Source organism: Pteropus vampyrus, unplaced genomic scaffold, assembly GCF_000151845.1.
Source record: "Pteropus vampyrus isolate Shadow unplaced genomic scaffold, Pvam_2.0 Scaffold580, whole genome shotgun sequence".
In the NCBI taxonomy this organism is placed as follows: domain Eukaryota; kingdom Metazoa; phylum Chordata; class Mammalia; order Chiroptera; family Pteropodidae; genus Pteropus; species Pteropus vampyrus.
In genome coordinates, this window is record NW_011889361.1 from 204,601 (window position 1) to 226,783 (window position 22,183).

Sequence of the window (22,183 nt, forward strand, 5' to 3'; positions counted from 1 at the left end):
AGGAGATCATTGAGACTGTGGCATTTGCTCTTTGAGGCTTGATCTAGCCAGACAGGAAGCTGTTTTCAAACCTGGTCCAATAGCCAAGGATATTAATTCACAATGCTCCTTAAGTTCTGTCATTTATGGAATCCTAATGCAGTGTTCCCTAGCTCACCTTCATGTCCATCCCCTCCTTTATCTTCTTCACTCTCACCAACCAGTCCATCCTGCCCCAGAGACACATTCTCAGAGCCAGGCTGCCCTAGAGACCTCTTCCGATCTATCACCCAGGGATAGTTCTCTCTAGTCTTGAATTTTTCCTCCTTTCTTACGTTCTTGAAAACTTATTTGTACTTCTGTCCTTCACTATGGTCCCTACTGTAAGGCTGCTAGCAAATGTGTACCAAAGTGTTCATGTAGAAATGTAGCACACCAAGGAATCAATCCTCCTTTTAACATGGGCCCTTTGGAGGTAGGTAACTTCCATCAAACCGTGATGCCAATGTCAAAAATGTCATACTTTGTGGACAGTAATTTGGAGGAAGATGATCTGTTAAACCTCTCAAATCACTCCCAAGTAGATAGTTATTATATCTAAATGGGGAATTGCCTCGGGTTTGGATGAGGGAAAGGGCTCTGACTTATCGCTAAATTTACTAAAATCATGCCTTCTTTGAAGACTTTGATATTAACAAAATTGATACAATAGGATAGCATTTCAATTCTTAATCAAATGAAAAATAAGCAAAAACTCATTTACTTCTATTTTCAATTATTCTTTAAAGTATAAACAAATGCAAAGATACTTAATAATACTTATTTTTACAAACCTGAATGAAGTCAAATATGGTAAGAGGCAGCAGATCATCCAAAATTGCTATATCTTTGGAAAATCTATTAAGAATCCCACCTATAATATAAAAGAAGATAAGGTCCTCAGAAACCAGTAATCTTAAAAAGATATACCAATATTTGATAAATTTGGATCACAGCAGAAGCATTCATAACTCAAACAAGGATTAGCATATAATCAGATAAAAAAGGACAACAAAATTTTAGTGTTGTACAAAGATTCTAAGTAACTATGTTCAAGTTACCATCTCCCACTTTTAAACTTTTATAAAATACTGTAAGATTCAGGCAAAAACTAATGTTTTTAAAAGAGCCCCTACCACAAATTATGTCAGAAATAGGCACTCATCCTATTACAGTCTCACACCTGCAAGCCTGAGTTTAATAATTTACTGTATGGGCTCTCATCATTCCCTTCACCTGCAGTCCACACAGAGTAGCTCTCCCTCTCCTTCTCTGACCTCCACACCTGTCTGACACTCCTCTGCAGAACCTGGGGCTGTCCCCACTCCCTGACTGGCCACTATATGAACCTCCTTTGCCATGTTCTCTTTTTCTGCCCTCTTCATTGGCAATCTAAGCTTTATCCTGTCTTCTAAAGTCCAGACTCACATTTATAGGTCTGATCATTTTTTCCTTCAATGAAAAAGAGTTACGTATGAAGTGTCCACTATGTGCCAGGCACAATGCTAGGCACTGAAATAACAGAGGTGAAATAGGCCATGCCCCCTGCCCTAAAGGAATTCATTGTCTGAGGGCAGTGAAACATATAATCAGATAAAATATAATATAATACTGTACAAACAAAGTGATATTGAATCTTATCATTTACCCCCCCCCCCACTCCCCATTAACTGCAGGATAAAGTCCAAAATTCTTAGTTTAATATTTAATGCCTTACATGATTTGGCCTTAAGCCACCCACCTAATACAAGCTTCCTCTACTCAAACATTCTGTTTCAGCCAAATTGGTTTATTCTTTTTTTAAAACTTATTTTAATTATAGTTGACGTACAATAGTAGTTTCAAGTGTACGACAGTGATTAGATATTTATATATCTTACAAAGTGATCACAATCATAAGTCTAGTACTCATTTGATACCATACATAGTTATTACAATATTATTGACTATATTCCCCACTTTGTACTTTACATTCTCGTGACTAATTTTGTAACTAAATCCCCTTCTTGGTTTACTCTTTAAATACACTCTACACTCTCCTACCTCCCTGCCTTTCCCATGTGGTTCTCTCTGCATGAAAACCCTTTCCCCTCATCTCTGCTTGTCAAAATCTATGTCTCCTTCCTGGCCCAACTCAAACGCCTCTCCTACAAGAAAGTGTCAATGTTTGCACCAGATCAGATTAATCCCTTCCTCCTCTGGACACACTTAATACCTCTAATACATCTTGTCAGCACCTCTTGTGTTTTAATGACTATGTCCATGTCTTATATCACAGTCACTTGTATACATGTCACATCTCTTTTTCTAGATTGTAAACTGCTAGAGGTCAGTAGGACCAAGCCACATTTATTTTTTCACTCATAGCCCTCAGTAAAAAGCCTTATATGTAGAAATTATTCAATGCAGATTTATTAAGGTTACTATCTCTTGCCTTAATCAATAATATTTCCTTTAGCATATTTAAACATACCTGTATATCTTTCCATAAATTAACCAAAAATGGATAAAATTTACCTATGATATTTATACTGTTCAGAAAATGAAAGTTCACTTTAGTGAAAAAAAATATCATTCTGGTGGTACTTACTATATTTTAAATAGCAGTGTCCTCTGAAAATATGTACTCACATTTTAATTCATTGAAAATACTTTACTGAGCACCTACTATGTGTCTGTGTGCCTTAAGGTTATTTAAATAGCAAAATTAGAGAAAATCAAAGTCAATAAACAATTGCAGAAGGGCAATTGTTGAAACTAAAGAATACACAAGGCAAAGAAACACTGGTTGCTACCAAGTACAGCAGAGGATATCTAGGCAACTTAATGAAAACAAATGAATCATAAATCAGTAATAGCAATGGTTTTTAAAAGAAAGCATCATTTTTACATACAGAAATTGGGGATGCAGGTAGGGGTAGGAAAAGGACATCTAGATATTATAAGATCATCTTGCTATTTCAGTTCTCAGGAGAATAAATAAGGAGAACTGTAAAATCAGAGATGTTTTAGAATCATCCTACAAAGTGGGTTAAAGTTTGGAAAGTAAGATGACCGAGAAAATGAAATGAATGGTAACCATTTAAATGTAGAAGAGAGACGGTTCAGAACCAACTGTGAGCAGCACTTAAGGGAGAGGAGCTCCGAAGGTAGAGAGGGGAATGGAAAGTGTGCCACGGTGGGAACGGTGCCCTTTAAGAGGGAGAGACAGTGAGGAATTGACATCTATTTCATGTTGTTTATGTAATGAGCAAGTAGATTGCCTTGTTTCATCCTCACAAAGACCTCATTTTTCAGGGCTCAGAAGCATAACTTGCCCGTGATCATCACTCTTATGGGGACAAGCCAGGCCTCAAACAATGCCCATGTTTTTTTCCATTATGCCTTATTGGCCATTTCTGATGGCTGGAAACTTGGACAAATCCTCTACCTTCTCTGGATCTCAGTATTTCCATAAAAAATGAAATCATTGGATCAAGGTAATCTGACATTCCCTTTTAGGTCTAACATTTCTTAGCTCTATAACAGATGGTGGTGACGAGTACATTCAAATGAGACAAGGCTTTAGTGACACACAAGGGCTTCAGAATAATTGTATAGATCTTCCTGAATACTAACACTGAAATTTTGTTAGCCAGAAAAAATTGATGGATATTTCATATCTTGAGATTTGTAGATACAAATCATCTAAAAATCTCAATCTTGAAATTTATTTTTTGCTTTATAATCACATGCTTCTGTGTCTACCGCCTCTCCCTTGACTGTGAGTTCTTCTAGGAAGAGAACTGTGTCTCATTCACCTTTTCATACCAGCCCTTGGCTTAGTGCCACACAAAGTAAGTGCTCAGCAGACTCCTCTAAGAATAAAACTTGGGGGAATTTCTTATTAAACTTCAAATGTGAATTTGTCTAAAGGGGAGGTAATGAAATTGATTACTTTTCATGTACTTTATGGTCCTTAGTTTTTTAAAAATGTTTGGTCTCTTTATTTGACGATTCATACCTTCTGTGACTTTATTTTTATTGATGTATAACTGACAAATAAAATCATAAAATGTTTAAAGTGAACAACGTGATCATTTGATATATGTATGTATTGTAAAAGGATGCCTCCCATCGAGTTAACACATCCATCACTTCTCATATCTACCTTTTCTTTTTTTTTTTGTTGATAACATTTAAGCAAATTTAATTACATTACAGTACAGGACAGTGTTATCAATTATAGTGACATGTTACATATTTAATCCTTAGGTCTCATTCATCTTACAACTGAAAGCCTGTATCCTTTACCAACCCTTTGGATGGTGGATCAGCAGTTTCACTTTGTATACCCAGTCACATACCTGTTTTCAGTGTGTTGAGAGTTGACATAGGTGCATGAAGAACAGAATGTAACATCTTGTGGTGTAAAATTTTCGACACTGTGATTAGAGTATGCACCAGTGGTAAACCTCGGAAGACTCCCAGAACAAGCAAAGTGTCGGCTACTCCTACATAAATGTAAAAAACATAATAGGAGCTGGTGCTGGTGATGATCACTGTGTAGCTGTTATTTGTACTCTTAGTACTATTCCCTTTGTCTTGAAGAGGTGTGCTGTAAAGGAAAGGGAAATTGTTATTTAGCAACCAAACTTTCCAACTGAATTTTCAATATATGTAAATGAAACTGAAGTTGTGTCTAAAGAAACACAACGTATTTCACTAGCAGAACTTATGTTTTTAACCTCAAAGATTTACTACTGCAAGAAAGGAGATAAAATTTTCACCACTAAAAGAGATAAAAATGAACTTTATTAAGTACTCAGAAAAAATACTAATGTATAATGTTGTTTTAAATATTTTCATTAGATTTTATGGAAACTAAGCACAACAAAATCCTTTAGAAACTGGCAAAAAGCTGCAGGAACTGCACATGCTTACAAGTTTAAACAAAAGAATTTGATTTTCCACTACTATAATATTGTGAGGAAATGAAGCGCAGTGGATGTTACAATAAAGCCCAAATAATCAACAGAAAACAAAATACAATCCACAATAGGACATGGAATACTCACTCTTTAAGTAGCCACAACACAACCAAAGAAACTGCCACCTGGAATGGAACAATACACACTTGATTTTTTTCCAACTTTTTTTTACCTATTCTTTCCATACCCTCCTCTAATTCTACCATGACCAACATCAAAATATACACAATTTCTTTTCCTTTTTTTTTTTTGCTTTCCTGGGTCCAGCAGCTGCAATAAAAGTTTTAAGAACCATTATTTGTGGTGAGAACATCTTAAGTTAATGGAATTTAAATTTCACTGAATTGAATACTTTGTTATTTATTTTCTTCATTCAACAGAAACTATTCATTGAACCCCACAAGAGAACTAAGATTACACTTAAATGTTTGAAATAAACTTTGTTTCTTATGAAGAGACGAAAATCAGCCTGCTGGCAGATAAATAATTTTACTTGTCATGCAATGGTTGTGAGGGACTAATATCTATGAGACCAATTAATTATTGGAAGAAATGAGGTTAATATTTATGAAAATCAGTTAAAAGTCTTAACAGTACAAAACTTCACAGTTTATGAATAAAGATAAGGTGCACTCAAGGGAAAACATACACTATTGGTACTATTTGGGCTTTCTCAGGTAGAAACTTTTGGCTGAGGAACAAATGTCTTATGTCATAACTATATAAAACATTATTTTTAACAATCGTGATTTTTTTTTTAGTTCCTTTGATATTTAAATGATCAGTACTCTATTCTATTTCAATTTGGCTTTCTAGTCTTCTAAACCCTGTGGAGAAACAATCTTCTGTTGATGCCACCAAAACTGTAACACCAGAAATAACTGAAATTACACAATTTGCCCAATAATAACTGTATCAAAAATTCAAATAGAAAAAACAAGAAATCGTGAGTAAAATAATTTGAAAATGAACACATGACAAAAATAAATAGGGGAGAAACAAATATGCTTGGCGTAAGAAATCTATGTCTTACTTCACACTCAAATTTAGCTTAAGTATTTAATAGCAGTATATAAAAACATATTAGGAACATTTAGCAGTAATTGGGAAATTGCATTATGAAGTCTTATACTTTACTTGAAAGAGGCATATCAGTTTTAGTTAAATTCACATCTGAGATAGGAGTATAAAGATGAAAAATCTAATGGTATCATTCTTACTTTCCTACTTTTCTTCATTGTACACATAGCCTTCATGCACCGTATTAATAAAAAAAATAAAAAAATAATAATAATAAAAAAAAAACCTCTCCTTGTTTCCTTAAAATTCAAGTAAATTTAAAATGACAAGAAACTCAGCAATAATCTATGTCAAAAGTCTTTGTTCCAGTACAAATGTTTTCCTATTTCCTAAGACTAATCAAATTACTCAAGAACCTAGATATGAGTGTATTTCTGAGTCACTCTTTGGTCACTATTGTCACACTTTGTTCCAATTAAAAGAGCATCAACAATGCTGTCACCGCCAACATAAACTAGATGTGAGTAAATCCTCAAAATATATATTTTATAATATTTACTATGGAACAATAATCAAAGCAGTTTGCCAAAGAACTTGTCAAATCCATGTAATATAAAGTTATGTCCTGGCTCTAGTGGATAGACTACTTGTAGATGAAGACATGAAACCTCCAATCCAAACTGCTTTTATCAAGCGGAACAAAAACTTTCCAAGCACTTGACACAATTCCTTTAGTAAAAATACTTGGGGCATACAGAAACATTGAGTAAGCAAGTTCTATCACTTCATTTCCTAAATGTTTTCAAGTTATAAAGTTCATGCGGTTTATGATAGAGTGACAGTTCTGTACGAATAAAGGTTAAAAGCAAAAAGGTCATTATTTTAAGATTTTGGGGGTTTAAAACATTTTTTCATATCACATAGAAAACAGTACAGTCTAAATCAGCACTGTCCAATAGAAATTTCTACAATTTCTTATCACATGTAGCACTTGATCACTTGAAATGTGGCTAGTCTGTGTGACTGAAGAACTAAATTTTAAATTTTATGTCATTTTAATTAATTTCATTTACTTTATATGGTCATATGTGGCTGGTGGTTCCTGTATTGGACAGTGCGTGCATAGACTGTAATAACTAGTAGTTATGGAGGGGTGTAGACAGAGGACTTATTACATATCCATGTCACACATCAGGAACCTGCTGATGGCATTCTCTAAGGATAGATCCATGAATGGCCAAGGTGATAATTCACGAACTTTACAAACAGCCTCAAGATGAAAAAGAAGAAGTAACCAGTATTTAGAAACTAGGTCAGTATTAAAATTATGTTGGTAGTTTGTCTACATGACTAAAAGAAGTAGAGTGTGGGTGTAGGCTATCATAGGATGCACATATGGAAGGAGAAGACAAGTGCCTGTATTTGAAAGACTTATTTGCTAAGTGAACTATTAAACATCTTAGGAGATGTGATAGATGAAAGTTGATCATATATGTAGTAAAACTCTAACAGTTTGGTGTCAAAAATTATATCTGGAACCCTGGCCAGATACAATTCTGGTATTCATAACTAAAGAAAATAGGTGTGAAAGAGAAGAAAACTGCCAAAGGCAATGTAGTAAGTCCAGGTACATAAAAGGCTCAAAAACAGCTCAAAAACATAAAAGGCTCAAGAACTTTGATAGGCTACAGAGAAGACGTGCCTAAATATTCACTGTGGAATATCTGCAGAGGCCTGTAAATATGGCTTAAGGTTCTCAGTGGTCTGGATGTTAAGTCTACTTAATAATAGCAATCCCCTCCAGTCATAACAGATATCCCTGCCTCTACTCATGCCCTCATCCAATCCATTTTATGTACAGCCGACAGAGTGGCTAAAAATGATCATACCATATCCTGCCTGAAGCCCTTGCCTTTTATTTATTTATTTATTTATTTATTCATTCATTCATTTAATTTATTTATTACGGGGGAGACAGATAAGTGTAAAGGGGGTCAAATATGTGATGACGGAAGATTTGACTTTGGGTGGTGAACATACAATGCAATATACAGATGATATATTATTGAATTGTGCACTTAAACCCATATGGTTTTATTAATCAATGTCACCCCCAATAAACTAAATTAAAAAAAAAATTTTAAACGTTGCATTTAAAATAAAAGCCAAGCTCTTTAACATAGCCTGTGGTCCTGGGAGTCTGGATCTTGCCTGCTTTTCCAACATCACCACATGCCATTCACTTTTCTCTCCCACTCCTCAATTATGTTGGCCTTTCTCACTTTCCATTAATTCGCAAAATCTTCCAGGACCTTTGCATTTGCCCCAATCCTTTGCATGTCTGACTTCTTATCCTCTGGGTGTCAGTAAATATTATTCCCTAGAAAGGCCTCTAGGTCCACTCTCCTTTTCCCACCATTATCTTAATGCAGTTTATTTCCTTCTGGTACTCATCATGTTCTGTAATTATTTCCATCAATATGTATTTATTATCTATCTTTTCCTTCAAAATGTGTTTTATAAGAGGAAAGAGCAGTCATTTGTCCTCTTTCCCACTGTATCCTCAGTGTCGAGCACAAAACCTGGTAAACATTTGGCATTTAGTATATTCGTGCTTAATAAATAAAGGAATGGATAGATAAGAGTTTACTTAAATAAAAATACATTTACAAATATCAACAGAGGGAAAAGTATGCAATGATCATATAGAAAACACACTTGAAAAAGCAGGTGACATGTTATGTAAAGATGAAGAGTCAAAACCAATTTATGCTGCAAGCTTTGTATGTTTACAGAATTCGGCACTATCTCCTAAGTCACAAAATGAGATCTGTGTTAAATGAATACCTACTAAAACACTATTGATATTTTGAGTTTTACCAAAGGAGCACAACATTATAAATATCCTGTTAACATTATAAACATAAGTACATTAGTGTATTCCAACTGTACAATTCGATTTTGTTCTTTTCTGTGCACATAGTACACAGAATTGCTCCTGGCATATTGAGGGAAGTCAAAAAAGTTGTTGAATGAGTAAATGAATGAATAAATGACAGGCGTGAATAGTAAAGTGACACCTTCTCATGACTTAATATACGATTTCAATGCTTCACAGGTCCAAATCATGCCCTAAAACTTAGATCCATGCTAGGTAAAGCTGCCTTAAAAGGATTACTGTCAATCAATAGCAGCAGTGGTATTATGGGAGTATATTAACATGCCCATTTTACTAACAATGTAAAGCCACCGGGAATTCCTCATTAACATACTGATGAGAAATCATAAAAGAATAGGATACAGTTCTGATACATTTCTTAAAAATCATGGAATGAAAGCACTAAACAGGATTTTTTTGATACTCCAGTCAATAATAATATCTTCTGGTTGCTGTAAAAGGAATCAGGAAACTGTCTCCTAATCTATTGTTTGTATTTTTTTCTGTATCTAGTCAATAATGCACTAACAAGCAAGAGCACTAGAAAAATAAACATAATAAAAATTTTTTAGCCTATATCCCTGGTGCTAATATTTAAGAACTTACTGAAGATATTGGCCTATAGTATAGAAAATAGTATTTAAAAAATGGTAGACTGAAGCTCTTTTATAAAAATGACACATTAATGATAAGTGATAACAAACTGAATAGACCAAACTAAATTTTTCAGTTTAGCACTTTGAAAAAATTAAAAGGCTATGTATTTCACTCTATAAAGAGAAGCTTATTGAACCTATTCTATAAAATCATAAACTCTAAATTGAAGTATGGCCTCTATGAAAACTAAAAATGGATAAATCACTTTCATCAAGAAACAAATGTATCTTAACCTTTCTTTAAGTTCTCTGATCAAGATGAGTATGAGGTTCCAAACAAGATTTAAAAGAACTAAACAGTTTCCCTGATGCATGATGCAATGTGAGATGCACCTGTACCATGACACAAAGCACTGATGCAATATTTCAGTGAGAATGAGAAAGGGGTACAATGCTATTAAGAAAGGAACTTAATCAAAAATAAAAATTATATACATTTTGATTAAAAGAAGGCAAAAGAAATGTGAAGATCAGTGAATGAGTTGTTTAGCTGTATGACTGTGTACATAATTAAAACAATGAGTATTTGTCCACTACCACCAAGTTTTTTTTACTCAAAATTTTGAGAGCCAGTTAATTGGCAATTCCTCCAGGATACTGGCCAACAAGGCTCACTATTTTCTATATTATTTTTTCCTAGCAAATGGCATTATCAATTGTTTTGTTTATTGGAAATGACAATTTTTTGTGATATGTGAGAGCTCAACTAATGATGGATAGTTATGTAGCATTTATATCCTCTATTGTAATTTAGTTTCTAGCCTGAAGACAAAGGACCAATGTCTTCTCAATTAAGTGAGCTAATAATTTAAGCGAGCTAATGTGCATGTGTAATTCAATGTTCATTCATTAGTTAATTAACTAATTATAAACAATTTTGAAAGAAACAAGTTCAGCTCTATAAAGTTACATGGGACAAAGGTCCTGCAAATTAACATAAATCGCCACCATATTCAGATAAGATCATTTTTTTTAATGTAACACTATAAATTGATGATAATAAAGAAATGTGATCTTTCAATGCAAAGGTTCAAAACATTAACAATTATAAAGGGCTGGTTTGAGATTAAATGTGGCACAGGACTGGAATTTGTTCACATTAATGTTGGTCATTTGGCTTGACTGACAAAGATTAATGAGGTAAATTTAAAATACATTTCAATACAATTATTACTCATGTAGGAGTATCAAATTACCCCACCTCATACTTTTGTTAAAGGGCAAAAGGAATTATTGAAACTGTCATTATACCTGTGTTATGAACTTGTTCACCTTAAACTATCTTGAGCTTTACAACTATGTTATGACTTTAAGGACATTAATGAAAACAGCAACTAGCATGGCTCATTATGTGCCAAGTACTACATTAAGTGCTTTATAATCATGTTTCTTAATGCACAAAAATGGCCTATGAAACTGGTACTATTACAATCTCCCTTCTATAGATAAGAAAACTGATTATCAGGGAGGTTAACTAATTTGTTCAATTTCACAGTGTTAATGAGACAGAATTAGAATTCACAGCCAGGTCAATCTGATTCCAGAGTTGGCACTATGCTATACTTCTTCTCATATCAAGCCTCCATTTGGTTTACTAATTTAAAATAATAATAGAGTACCTCATATCAAACTATAATGCAAGGCTATAGTAATCAAAACAGCATGGTACTGGCATAAAAACAGACACATAGACTAATAATGGAACAAAATGGAGAGCCCAGAAATAAACCCAAACCTATATGGTCAATTAATCTATGCAACAGAGGCAAGAATACACATTGGGGTAAAGACAGTCTATTCAATAAATGGTATTAGGAAAACTAAACAGATAAATGAAAAAAAATGAAACTCGACCACTTTCTTATACCTATAAAAGGATAAATTCAAAATGAATTAAAGACAAATATAAGGCCTGAAACCACAAAACTCTTAGAAGAAAACAAGCAGTAAACTCTGACATTGCTCTTAGTAATATTTTTTGGATATATCCCCTTTGGCATGGGAAACAAAAGAAAAAATAAACAAATGGGACTATATCAAACAAAAAAGGTTTTACACAGTAAAAGAAATCATCCACAAAATGAAAACACAATCTAGTGAATGGAAGAAGATATTCACCAATGATACATCCAACAAGAGGTTTATAGCCAAACTGTATAAAGAACTCATACAATTCAACACCAAAAATACAAACAATCCAATCAAAAAATGGGCAGAAGATCTGAATAGACATTTCTCTAAAGAGGACATTCAGATAGCCAATAGACATATAAAAAGATACTCGACATCACTAATCATCAGAGGAATGCAAATTAAAACCACAATGAGATATCACTTCATACCTATCAGAATGACTATCATCAATAAATCAGCAAACAAAAAGTGTTGGTGAAAATGTGAAGAAAAGGGAACTCTCGTACACTGTGGAACTGCAAATTAGTGCAGCCCCTATGGAAAACAGTATAGAGGTTTCTCAAAAAATTAAAAATAGAACTACCTTTTGACCTAGCAATGCCACTTCTGGGTATTTATCTGAAGAAATCCAAAGCACTATTTTGAAAAGATATATGCATCCCTACGTTCATTGCAGCATCATTTACAGTTGCCAAGACATGGAAGCAATCTAAATGTCCATCGATAGAAGACTGGATAAAGAAGTGGCACATATATACGATGGAATATTACTCGGCCATAAAAAAAGAAAAAAAAGAATGAAATCTTACCATTTGCAAAGGTATTATAAATGAAATAAGTCAAACAGAGAAAAACAAATACCATATGATCTCACTTTTATGTAGAATCTAAAGAACAAAATAAACAAACAAAACAGAAACAGACTCATAGATACAGAGAACAAACTGATGGTTGCCAGATAGGAAGGCTTTTGTGGGGGCTGGGTGAAAAAGGTGAAGGGATTAAGAAGTACAAATTGGCAGTTACAAAACAGTCACAGGGATGTAAAGTACAGCATAGAGAATATAGTTGATAATATTGTAATAACTGTATATGGTGCCATTTGGGTACCAGATTAATCAGAGGGATGGAACACTTTATAAATTATATATAATTTATATGTAATTTATAACTAACATAAAATAATATTGAATGTCAATTGTAACTGAAGTTTTTTTTTTTAATTAAAAAAAAACTAAATTAAACTGTAGTATGGCAAAGGAGAGATATCATCAGAACCCAAGGGTCAAATGGAAACCAATGGTTTAGAGGTGAAGTAGTATATACAAGTTTTTGGGACATCTTTGTAGATATTTAATACTAACTTAGTTAATGAGGAGTGATAATATTTTATGTAGACCTCTTAATTGAGGTTAGAAACAGCAGAACAATAAGAAAAAGTCATCAGTTTGGTTTTAGTTATGTATACATTCATACGGCCTCAGGAGAGGCAATTCTGCTGCCTCCTTTCTTCTCTAAGTGTGGGCCTTCATATTAGATTTCAGGTGTATATTAGGACACATCCGGCCATGTCCTCTGGAATAAATACCTAGAGTAAGTGGTCATTCAAAGGATCACAGGCTAAATCCAACACACAGATGTGTTTTGTTATGCTCCTGTAGCGTTTGTTGTTTTTATTTAAATGACTACCTCCATTAAAAAATTAGGAAAACTTTACAGAAAAATCTGGATTTCCATCTTATTTTGATAAATAAAAAGATTTAACGAAACTGATCCCAAGTTCCATCATGACAAGTCCTTTGCTGGTTCTGAGTTACAGTTGCCTCCTTTAGACAACTGGAGATCAAAGCTCTCCACTCAGCCTCAAAGTCCCTTCACCAGCAGACATTCTCTGCCAAGCCCCTTTTGGTATTTAGGTAGCTGCTACTGAGCTAGACAAAACCCTCATCCATCAATCAGCTTCAGGAACCTCTTAATGTTGATGTAGAACTGATCCTGTGGCTTATATGCTCTTTGTACCTCCCCCTTCCTCATCGACCCCGCTTTTTTAAAACTGGTGATGTGAAGGACAGCAGGGGCATAGAAAATAGATCACAATGGTGACATTGAACACAAAAAAACTCTGTGTGCAAGTGGGTGATTCAAATCGCTGAAAGGATTATTTACAATGATTACTAAGTCACTAACATGTCTATTTCATATTGTGAAGAAACAACCATTTAAAGGTGATGATTTATCACATGCATATTTAATAATGCAATACATAAAGCCAAATGAATTTAAAATTTAGTACAGAATGATTTTCAGTGTTTAATTTCAATCCATATGAAGGCATTCTACTTGGAGGTTTTGACTATTAGTTAAAAACTTTTCATATGTGTGTTTATTTTGTACGCTATGTATGAAATAAAATAGCAACAGAAGAATTATATGAAACTATACATGGTATTATACAGTGTAAAGTTATATATATACTTATATTTATGTATATGCATTTATAAATATGTACATATATATGCATATATTCTTCTAACTATTCTTAATTTAACTTTAAATCACAGTAATATTTTATAACAGAAAATTCTTACCTCAGCCAGAAAAATAACTAAGCACCAAATAAGCAAAAAAATTAAGCTCTTGTGGAGAGTAACATATCTAAGATATGTATTCCATGTAGTCACTGCTGGTATGTTCTCCTTGTCATCAAAAAAGCACTCCTGAAAAACATAATCATGATTATTACAATAAGACTATACAGTTTCACACCACCATCATGGTTTTATTTTGAATGTGTGGAAATAAGGAAATATTACTATTTGAAGCTAAGTAAATTTCAAGTATAAACCAAATGAAAGATGTGTGGTGTCACTCCACAGCCAATATAATGTCCACTGGAACAATATAGCTTTTTGAAAAATGAGAAACACTGTAATTCTTCAAAATTCTGAACATATATCACTGATTATATAACTATTATTTTTGGACAGTTACACCATTTTAACGCTTACCAATATCACACCTCTTATCAAGTAAATAGTACTATTAACCTGAAGCTTCCCAGAACTCCCCTTGATTTAACTTATTTCTTCAGGAGTCCATGGACAAATATAGTTTGGAATTTTGCTAGCTGTAGAAATCTCCCAATAGACCTGAAGGCCAACTGATGCTTGTACATTCGTCAGTAGCCTAGGATTATCTCTTGCCAGCTATGATTTGTTATATAATTCTAATCCTCAGTATATTCCCCTAGAATTTTTTATTTGTCTTGTGGTAGATTTATTTGTCCTGTGTATTCAACAATTTGAAAAAGAATAATTATAGATAGTCCAAAGGAAAAAGATACTTTTGTTTCTTATGAAGTCAACAAAATTCATAGAAGAAGCACTAGAACTTGAAAGGAGTCCTATGACATTGGTTAGGTAAAAAATTTTGGAGTCAAATAAACTTGGCTTTGAATCTGGAGTCCACCATTGACTTCCTAGGTGCTGCTTGAATTTGGACAGTTGAACTTTTCCTAACTTTAGTTTCCTTATCTGTAGATGAGGATAACGATAAGTACGTACTAGAGTAGTAATGGGGACTAAGTATATGCTACCAGGCACTAGAAGCAATCAATAAATAGTAACTATTATTAGTTAAAGAAAACATTCTACTTAAATAAATTTAAAGGCTCAGGTTTGAGAAATTCATTCAGATTGAAACCACCTAGATAAATTATCCTTTAGGAAATCTTTTAAAAATTATAAGACACTGAAAGTATGTATTTTAGAGACAATTTATTCTGTTCCTTCATTTTTACAAAGAAGGAAACTATGGTCCAAAAATGTTAAATGACTTGTGATTGCCAAAGGTAAAATGACTCTTAATTGATCCATGCTATTAAACATGTCAATTCATTAAAACGATGCCTGTTTCAGCCAAAGAGCTTTAAAAACTTTTCCAGTGAAAACTAACAAACAAAATCTCTCCTCGTATATTGCTTCCTATTTTAACAATTAAAGTATTTTATTCTGTAAAACAATATAAAAAAAAAACTTTCTATCTGAAGGTTAGTGCCAGTATATGTTGTTTCACACACCTTCTTTAAAAGAAACCTGTCCAGAAATCCCATGTATAAAGCAAATTTGAAAGATAAAGAAACACACACTAATTAAATTCTGGTAAGACTGATATATAAACCAGAATGTAAAACCAGAATGTAAATTGGTCCTATTGAGAGACTAGATGCTTGTACAGGCTCTATCCAGAAATATTACTTGGTCTCTAAATAACTGAAGCTATTATTTTCTGTATATTTATTTATAGTCCACCTCTTCCCACAGAGGTTTGAAGTTGTAATAAAGCAGATTTATAATAATTTTTAACAATTTGTAATTTTTCTAATTTATGATAATGATTATCACCGGCCTAGTAAACCTAACAGCAGTCCTTGCTTTGACTTACAATACATTTTATGGAAAGAGATGTATCCACTGAAAAAGAAAATAGTTGATTCTTTTACATTTTAAAGTTGCTTACATCATTACGGACCTTGCATTTTTGGAATTTTAAGATAAACCTCATGCTAAACCCATAATTTGAGTAAGTTTTGTTACATACTATTGGTTACATTCCACCCAGTTGCACTCTGTAGAAAAAACAAACAAACAAACAAAAACATGCTAATAATCTGTACACACCTTTAAGTCTTCTTCACTAATTTCTTCACTTATTTCCAAGCCACTATCCTGAGATAATCGTCTTGAATATATATCCATTTCAGTTAAGTTCGCCTGAGGGGCCAATGACATTTTCCTTGTGGATGCCCCTGTCTTTCGGTGAATGATCTGACCTTGGTTCATTGAGGAGTGTGTCATCAGGTTCAGAACAGACTGCCTCCTTCGTCCCTGAAATGTGGGGCCAGTGTTAATTACATTGCTTCGAGGCAGGATGGCCTCTCCCTGCTCAGAATCTGGAACTAAGGACAGTCTTCTCTCCGGAGGCTCTTCAGAATCTTCTTCAATGCCATTCATTTGTAATGGAGTCTTCTGTACCACTGAAAACGCTGGTATAGAGTTGATTGAATTGAGAATAGAGTTCTTCCTTTTTTCACCAAACTCTCCAGTCTGTTTAAAAGACTGTTTTTTTGTTTCATTCCAGGGGACAGCAGCATCTCCTTCTAATGAGAAACGCCGCAAAGTGTCAGTTAGGATTGAACTTCTTCTTTCTGCACTAAAGTGGTCAAAAGATTCATATCCCATGAGCTTCGAGCTGAAGTCGGGCCGTAGATTTTGTAATTCAGAAAATGTCCCATAAAAATAGCTGCTACCTTCATGTAAAATTAATATTTTGTCAGCTTTCTTTAAATGTTCCATTTTAGAAGTGACCAAAATCCTAGTTTTGTTAGCCATCAATTTACAGACACAGCTTTAAGAATATAAAAAGATATAAATAAGACATCAATTTTATAAACACTTTATTACAATACTATATGTATTGCATTTTAACATTTTATTAAGGTATTCTTCTATAAAACCTCTATGATACAATATTGTTATTACACTTAAAATAATTCTAAAAGTAAATATCCAATAGTAATTGATTTGGTGCCTCTTGAGTTAGTATAGCATTAAATACTATATAATTAAATTATTATAGTATTCTATATTGTAAAGTGGAGTGTTAACAGACCTAGAATGACAGTAAATAAATACCTATATTAAATAAATGTTTGACTTTGAGCAAATTGATCTGGGTCTTGGTTTATTCATCTAGGAAATGAGAGAATTGTTAGATGAACTTTAAGATTCCTGGGGGGCAGGGAGTTTATATTTCGATATACCTTCTAAAACGTCAGAGCTTTTTTGGTCCTTTAAATTCTCTGTTAATTTCCTTTTACATTTTAAGGTGACCTCCAATTTAGTTCTCAAGAACTTATATTAAGGCCAATCTGATTTGTTAAAACAATAACAACAACAAACCTGAGAAATGGATAAGTTGACCCTCCTCTAATAACATTTCCCTCCAGTCTAGATGGTTCTAAATCCTGATTAGAACCATCTAAGAAAGACAAACTTCTTTTAGGCATTAAAACGTTATATATCATATAGAAAGAGTTATCATTCTAGATTGTACTCTAACATACTAGCATAGCTAGCAAAGTTTATATTGGTAGAAAGTTACTTATCACAGTCACAGTATTGTAAACATAGTATCTTAGGTATAAAATTTAATTAAATTCTAGGAAAGGTGCTTCCAGAAATAATACCACCATTTTATACAAATATACATCTACATCCTTATTGTTTAAAATCTTTATTTCTAGAAGAGTATTATGATAATTCTCCTAAAAACTACTTTATAGTCTATGAAGTAATTTTGAAACTTTAAAATTAAGTCATATAGTTAACTAACTGTTCCACTTAGGAACTTATACTTTGGGGTCTATCGGAAGCTCCAATGAAATGTAAATCCCCAGCTCTGTGAGCCTGAAGATGAGTTTCTGAAGGAAGTACTAAGATAGATGAATAGTCTGAGCATTCACTGGCATTAAACATTAAAACAGTCAGCTTATTTAATTACTTAAAAGGTTTACTATCTAAGGAGAAGAGAGATTAAAATTCTAACACACACACAAAAAAAGCAAATGAAATTTAATTATAATAACTAATTAAAATAAAATGACACAAGGCAATAATATTGTAAAAACCATAGAGATAGTGATTGCTTTAACAAGCAATAGCAATGGAAGAAATTAGTTTAGCATGAGGTAGTCAGAACTTTTCACGGAAGTAATCTTGAATCGACTGTGAAGAGAAAATCAGATTTGAGTAAGTGTTATGTTACATTCTTTCATACTGAGTCACAATGCTTGACATATCTCTCAAGGGGTAATATGCAGTCTCTGATGGTATAGTCATTCCTTGTCTTTTTGCATGACCATAACAAGTTATTCAAAGAACATACCTTTCAAAAATTTCTTTTTCTGTTAAAACGTCTAGGTATCCAAAAGGAGAGTCTAATAGATATAAATCAGCATCTTTGTATACTGCTCTAAAAAGAAAATGAAAATTAAACGAAATTTCTTCATATTTCCCATGTAATTTGGTATAGATGTTTTAAATGAAGACCAATAAGGTAAGTTACATATGAATTTTATAGTTTTTCACAACACTATGAGAACTGCTGAAGTGGCTTTGCTAAATGTAAGTGACAAAACTAGCAAAAGTTACAAACTGAGTAACATCATACCATACAATGTAAAACATTACCTTTAATAGAAAGAAAAAAAAGAAAAAGAAACTCTCTTAACAATAATATCTATTTAGAGCCAAGCACTATTCTATGTTCTGAGGAATACGGTGGTAAAAATTACACAGTCCCTGCCCTCAAAGATTTCAGATTTGGGTGGGGAAACAAAAGAATAAAATAAACTGCTTCAATCCTATAAAATGTCAGATGCAGCAACTAAATTGCAACACTCATGTGAAATTATTTTTTACTGTCAACCTGCTACCAACAGGTTGTCAGTAGCACTACTGTGGCTGTATAATTGAAATGCTTTTTGCTGCTTATAGTCTTAGTCTCTGTACCATATTCATAAAAATTCCAAACAAGGATAAATAACTCACAGTAAAAATGTATACTCATATTATTTTACATAAAATTTTATCAGCAAGTAAAATCTTCATGAAGTTGATCTTAGAACAGTAATGAGATGAAGATACAGTCCCATATTAATGGAAATGAGATAATGTCTTCACAACAAATTTTTTCAGGCATAATTGTCAGTAAGCCTACTTCTATTCCTACCCCAACCACATAGGATTTAGTGTTTATGTATAATTCTTGGTACTTCCTATAAAAAGAAGATTGTATTCAATCAGCAGGTAACAGAGAAAATACAGAAGTGGCAAAAAGTCAAAGTCTAAAAGAACTTTGCAGTGTAAATTATTTTTGAAGACGAGATGCAAGAGCTAGATAAAAGATATCCATCAAAATATACCCTCAAGGTTTTCCTTTCCCCAGCTCAGTTCATACTTATCTCTCTCCACATCTATGATCACAGTTTCTCAAGAGATTAGAAATAATATTTTCATAGCCAAAAACTGGACCACAGATGACACATTCTGATCAGAATAAAAATAATCATTTTCCGTAGTACTTCAAACTGTGTGCACCTTACAATAAAACCAAATCTTAAGCTAGTAAATACAAACTCAATCGTGTGTTTAATGTTCGGAAGCCATATGGCATATTTTACCTAAATTTGAAATGGAATATTTAAGGTAAGTCTTACTTTGGCTCACAGGTTAATTAATCAACTTCCATGTACTTAGAAGCCATTATCTTGTCTGCGAATTACCCATATCTGTTGATTTATTACCTCACATTGTAATCCCAAAATCAAGGCAAAGTTTAACGTAGAGTCATGAGGACCTGGTTCAAATGATAATTCTACCATTTCTCAGTGTGGCTTTTGGCAAGTTAAGATCTAACAGCATCAATTATCTCATGATTTCTTCCATAAAGTGGGAGAACAATCTTATCTTTACAGGGTGATATGAGGATTAAGTAAAATCACACACAGATACATAGACACACACACACACACACACACACACACGCACATACACCAGAATATTACTAGACAATTGCAGGAGCTCAGTGAATTAGTTTTCTGTCTCAGTTTTAAAAAGCAGGAAAAAGTAAGAGAAAGAAGCCAAAATATCAGTTAAGTCAATGTGATTTCTTGCTAACAACTCTGCAACAAAGTAAGAAGTTTGTTCAAATAAAACTAAAGGAATATTTCACATCCTATATTACCAGTAATGTTTTAAACTAAACAGTTACAGTTTAACCACAAAGTTTTCTTCTTGACAGAAATTAAGTATACGTACTTCTCTCTTTGACAGTTCAAAATGCTTAGACTAAGAATGTCTCTACCAGTGGAACTACCCACTCCAATGTTAGATGTGCTTGTACTATTTATTTGTTTTTAAAGATAACGGATCCTAAGCCAGGAGACATCATTTGCCTTGCTATTCTTGTTATGAATTATGTTGAAATTTTTGAAAATGTATGTTTATCTAAACCAAGAAACATAAACAATAGTCTAGAGCAGCTATGCTCATTGTGAGGTGGAGGTGAGCAGGGAACTGTGTGATAGATTTAACAAAAATGTACACCTTATCTTTCCCTGCGTTATGCAGAATCCCAGTGTTTTCCTTTGTAGTAAAACATACCATAAGGCAAACAAATATACACACACCAAAGTAAGGACATGCTTTTTGGAAAAGTCATCATCTTAATGAGATTACCAGACATGAAAACTATGTCATAATCTATAATCCTTAAAGGTGATTCTTAACCAGCTAGTCATAAGACCCCAGGCACCTTTCAATTCCAAAACAAAATATAAAGAAATAGAGAAATGTCTGTGGTGTTTTACATGCATGATATTTATAGCAAATGCTCACTAGACCAATGATCAGATACTCACCTTGCTAAAGAAATTCTTGCTCGCTGCCCTCCACTCAGTGTGATTCCACCTTCTCCAAGAACTATATTGTCTTTCTCAGCAAACTTGGAAATGTCCTGTTATCAAAAACAGAAATATAGAGAGAGAAATTGTTAGTATGTTGGATCTGAATTTGACAGGTACATTTTCCTTCAAACATAATCATATATCAGACTATTGTTTTTATTTTTTTTCAGTTTTACTGAAATATAATAGACAATTAGTTACTCGTATTTACACTGAACAATTCAATGAGTTTTTTTTTCAGTTGTAGTTGACACACAATAATATATTAGTTTCAGCGGTACAGCATAGTGATTAGAGATCTATATAACTCACAAATTGATCATGCCACTAAATCTAATACCCCTCTTCCCCCTGCATATTTATTACAACATTGTTGACTATTTTCCTTATGCTACGTATATCTCCATGTCTATTTTGTAACTATCCATTTGTACTTAATTCCTCTGCCCTTTTTCACCGTCTACCCCAAACCCCCTCCCACTTAGTAGTTTTTAAAATATTCCCTGTATCTGAGTTTGTTTCTATTTTTGTTGTTGTTTGTTTTGTTTTTAGATTCCACATGTACATAAAATCATGTGGTATTTGTCTTTCTCTATCTGACTATCTTCATTCAGCACAATACCCTTTAGGCCCATCAAGGCAATATCTTTTTCCATCCCCTTCCTTTTAGTCTGCGCATGTCTTTTATTCTAAAGTAAGTCTCTTTGTAGGCAGCATATGTAGGGGTCTTATTTTCTTATCCATTCATCCACCCTATCTTTTGGTTGGGGCATTTAATTCTTTTCCATTTGAAGTACTTGTTGATAGAAATGCAGTTATTACCATTCTTTATTCCTGTTTTTGATACGTTTTTTCTTCTTAAAGAAGTCTGTCCAACATTTCCTGTAATACTGGCTTGGTGGTGATAAATTCTTTTAGCTTGTTTTTGCCTGAGAAGCTCTTTATCTGTCCTTCAACTCTAAATGATAGCCCTGCTGGATAAAGAATTCTTGGTTGTAGATCCTGGGTTTTTATCACTTTGAATATTCTGTGCCAAGTCTTTCTGTCCTGCATAGTTTCTTTTGGGAAATCAGCTGCCAGTCTTATGGGAGTTCCCTTGTAGGTAACTATCTGCTTTTCTCTTGTGGCTTTTAAGGTTCTC

General features: G+C 33.3%; 1 protein-coding gene across 1 annotated transcript in view; it reads right to left on the reverse strand.

Annotated features, from left to right (window-relative positions):
* CFTR (cystic fibrosis transmembrane conductance regulator) overlaps positions 1-22,183 on the reverse strand; it is a 127,908-nt gene that overhangs the window by 52,493 nt on the left and 53,232 nt on the right. The window contains exons 12-18 of the mRNA XM_023525607.1: positions 20,998-21,092; positions 18,462-18,548; positions 16,196-16,922; positions 14,105-14,233; positions 5,076-5,113; positions 4,365-4,615; positions 813-892 (exon numbers count right to left, since the gene is read on the reverse strand). Of these exons, the coding sequence (XP_023381375.1) occupies positions 813-892; positions 4,365-4,615; positions 5,076-5,113; positions 14,105-14,233; positions 16,196-16,922; positions 18,462-18,548; positions 20,998-21,092 (1,407 nt within the window). The remainder of the gene's footprint in view (positions 1-812; positions 893-4,364; positions 4,616-5,075; positions 5,114-14,104; positions 14,234-16,195; positions 16,923-18,461; positions 18,549-20,997; positions 21,093-22,183) is intronic.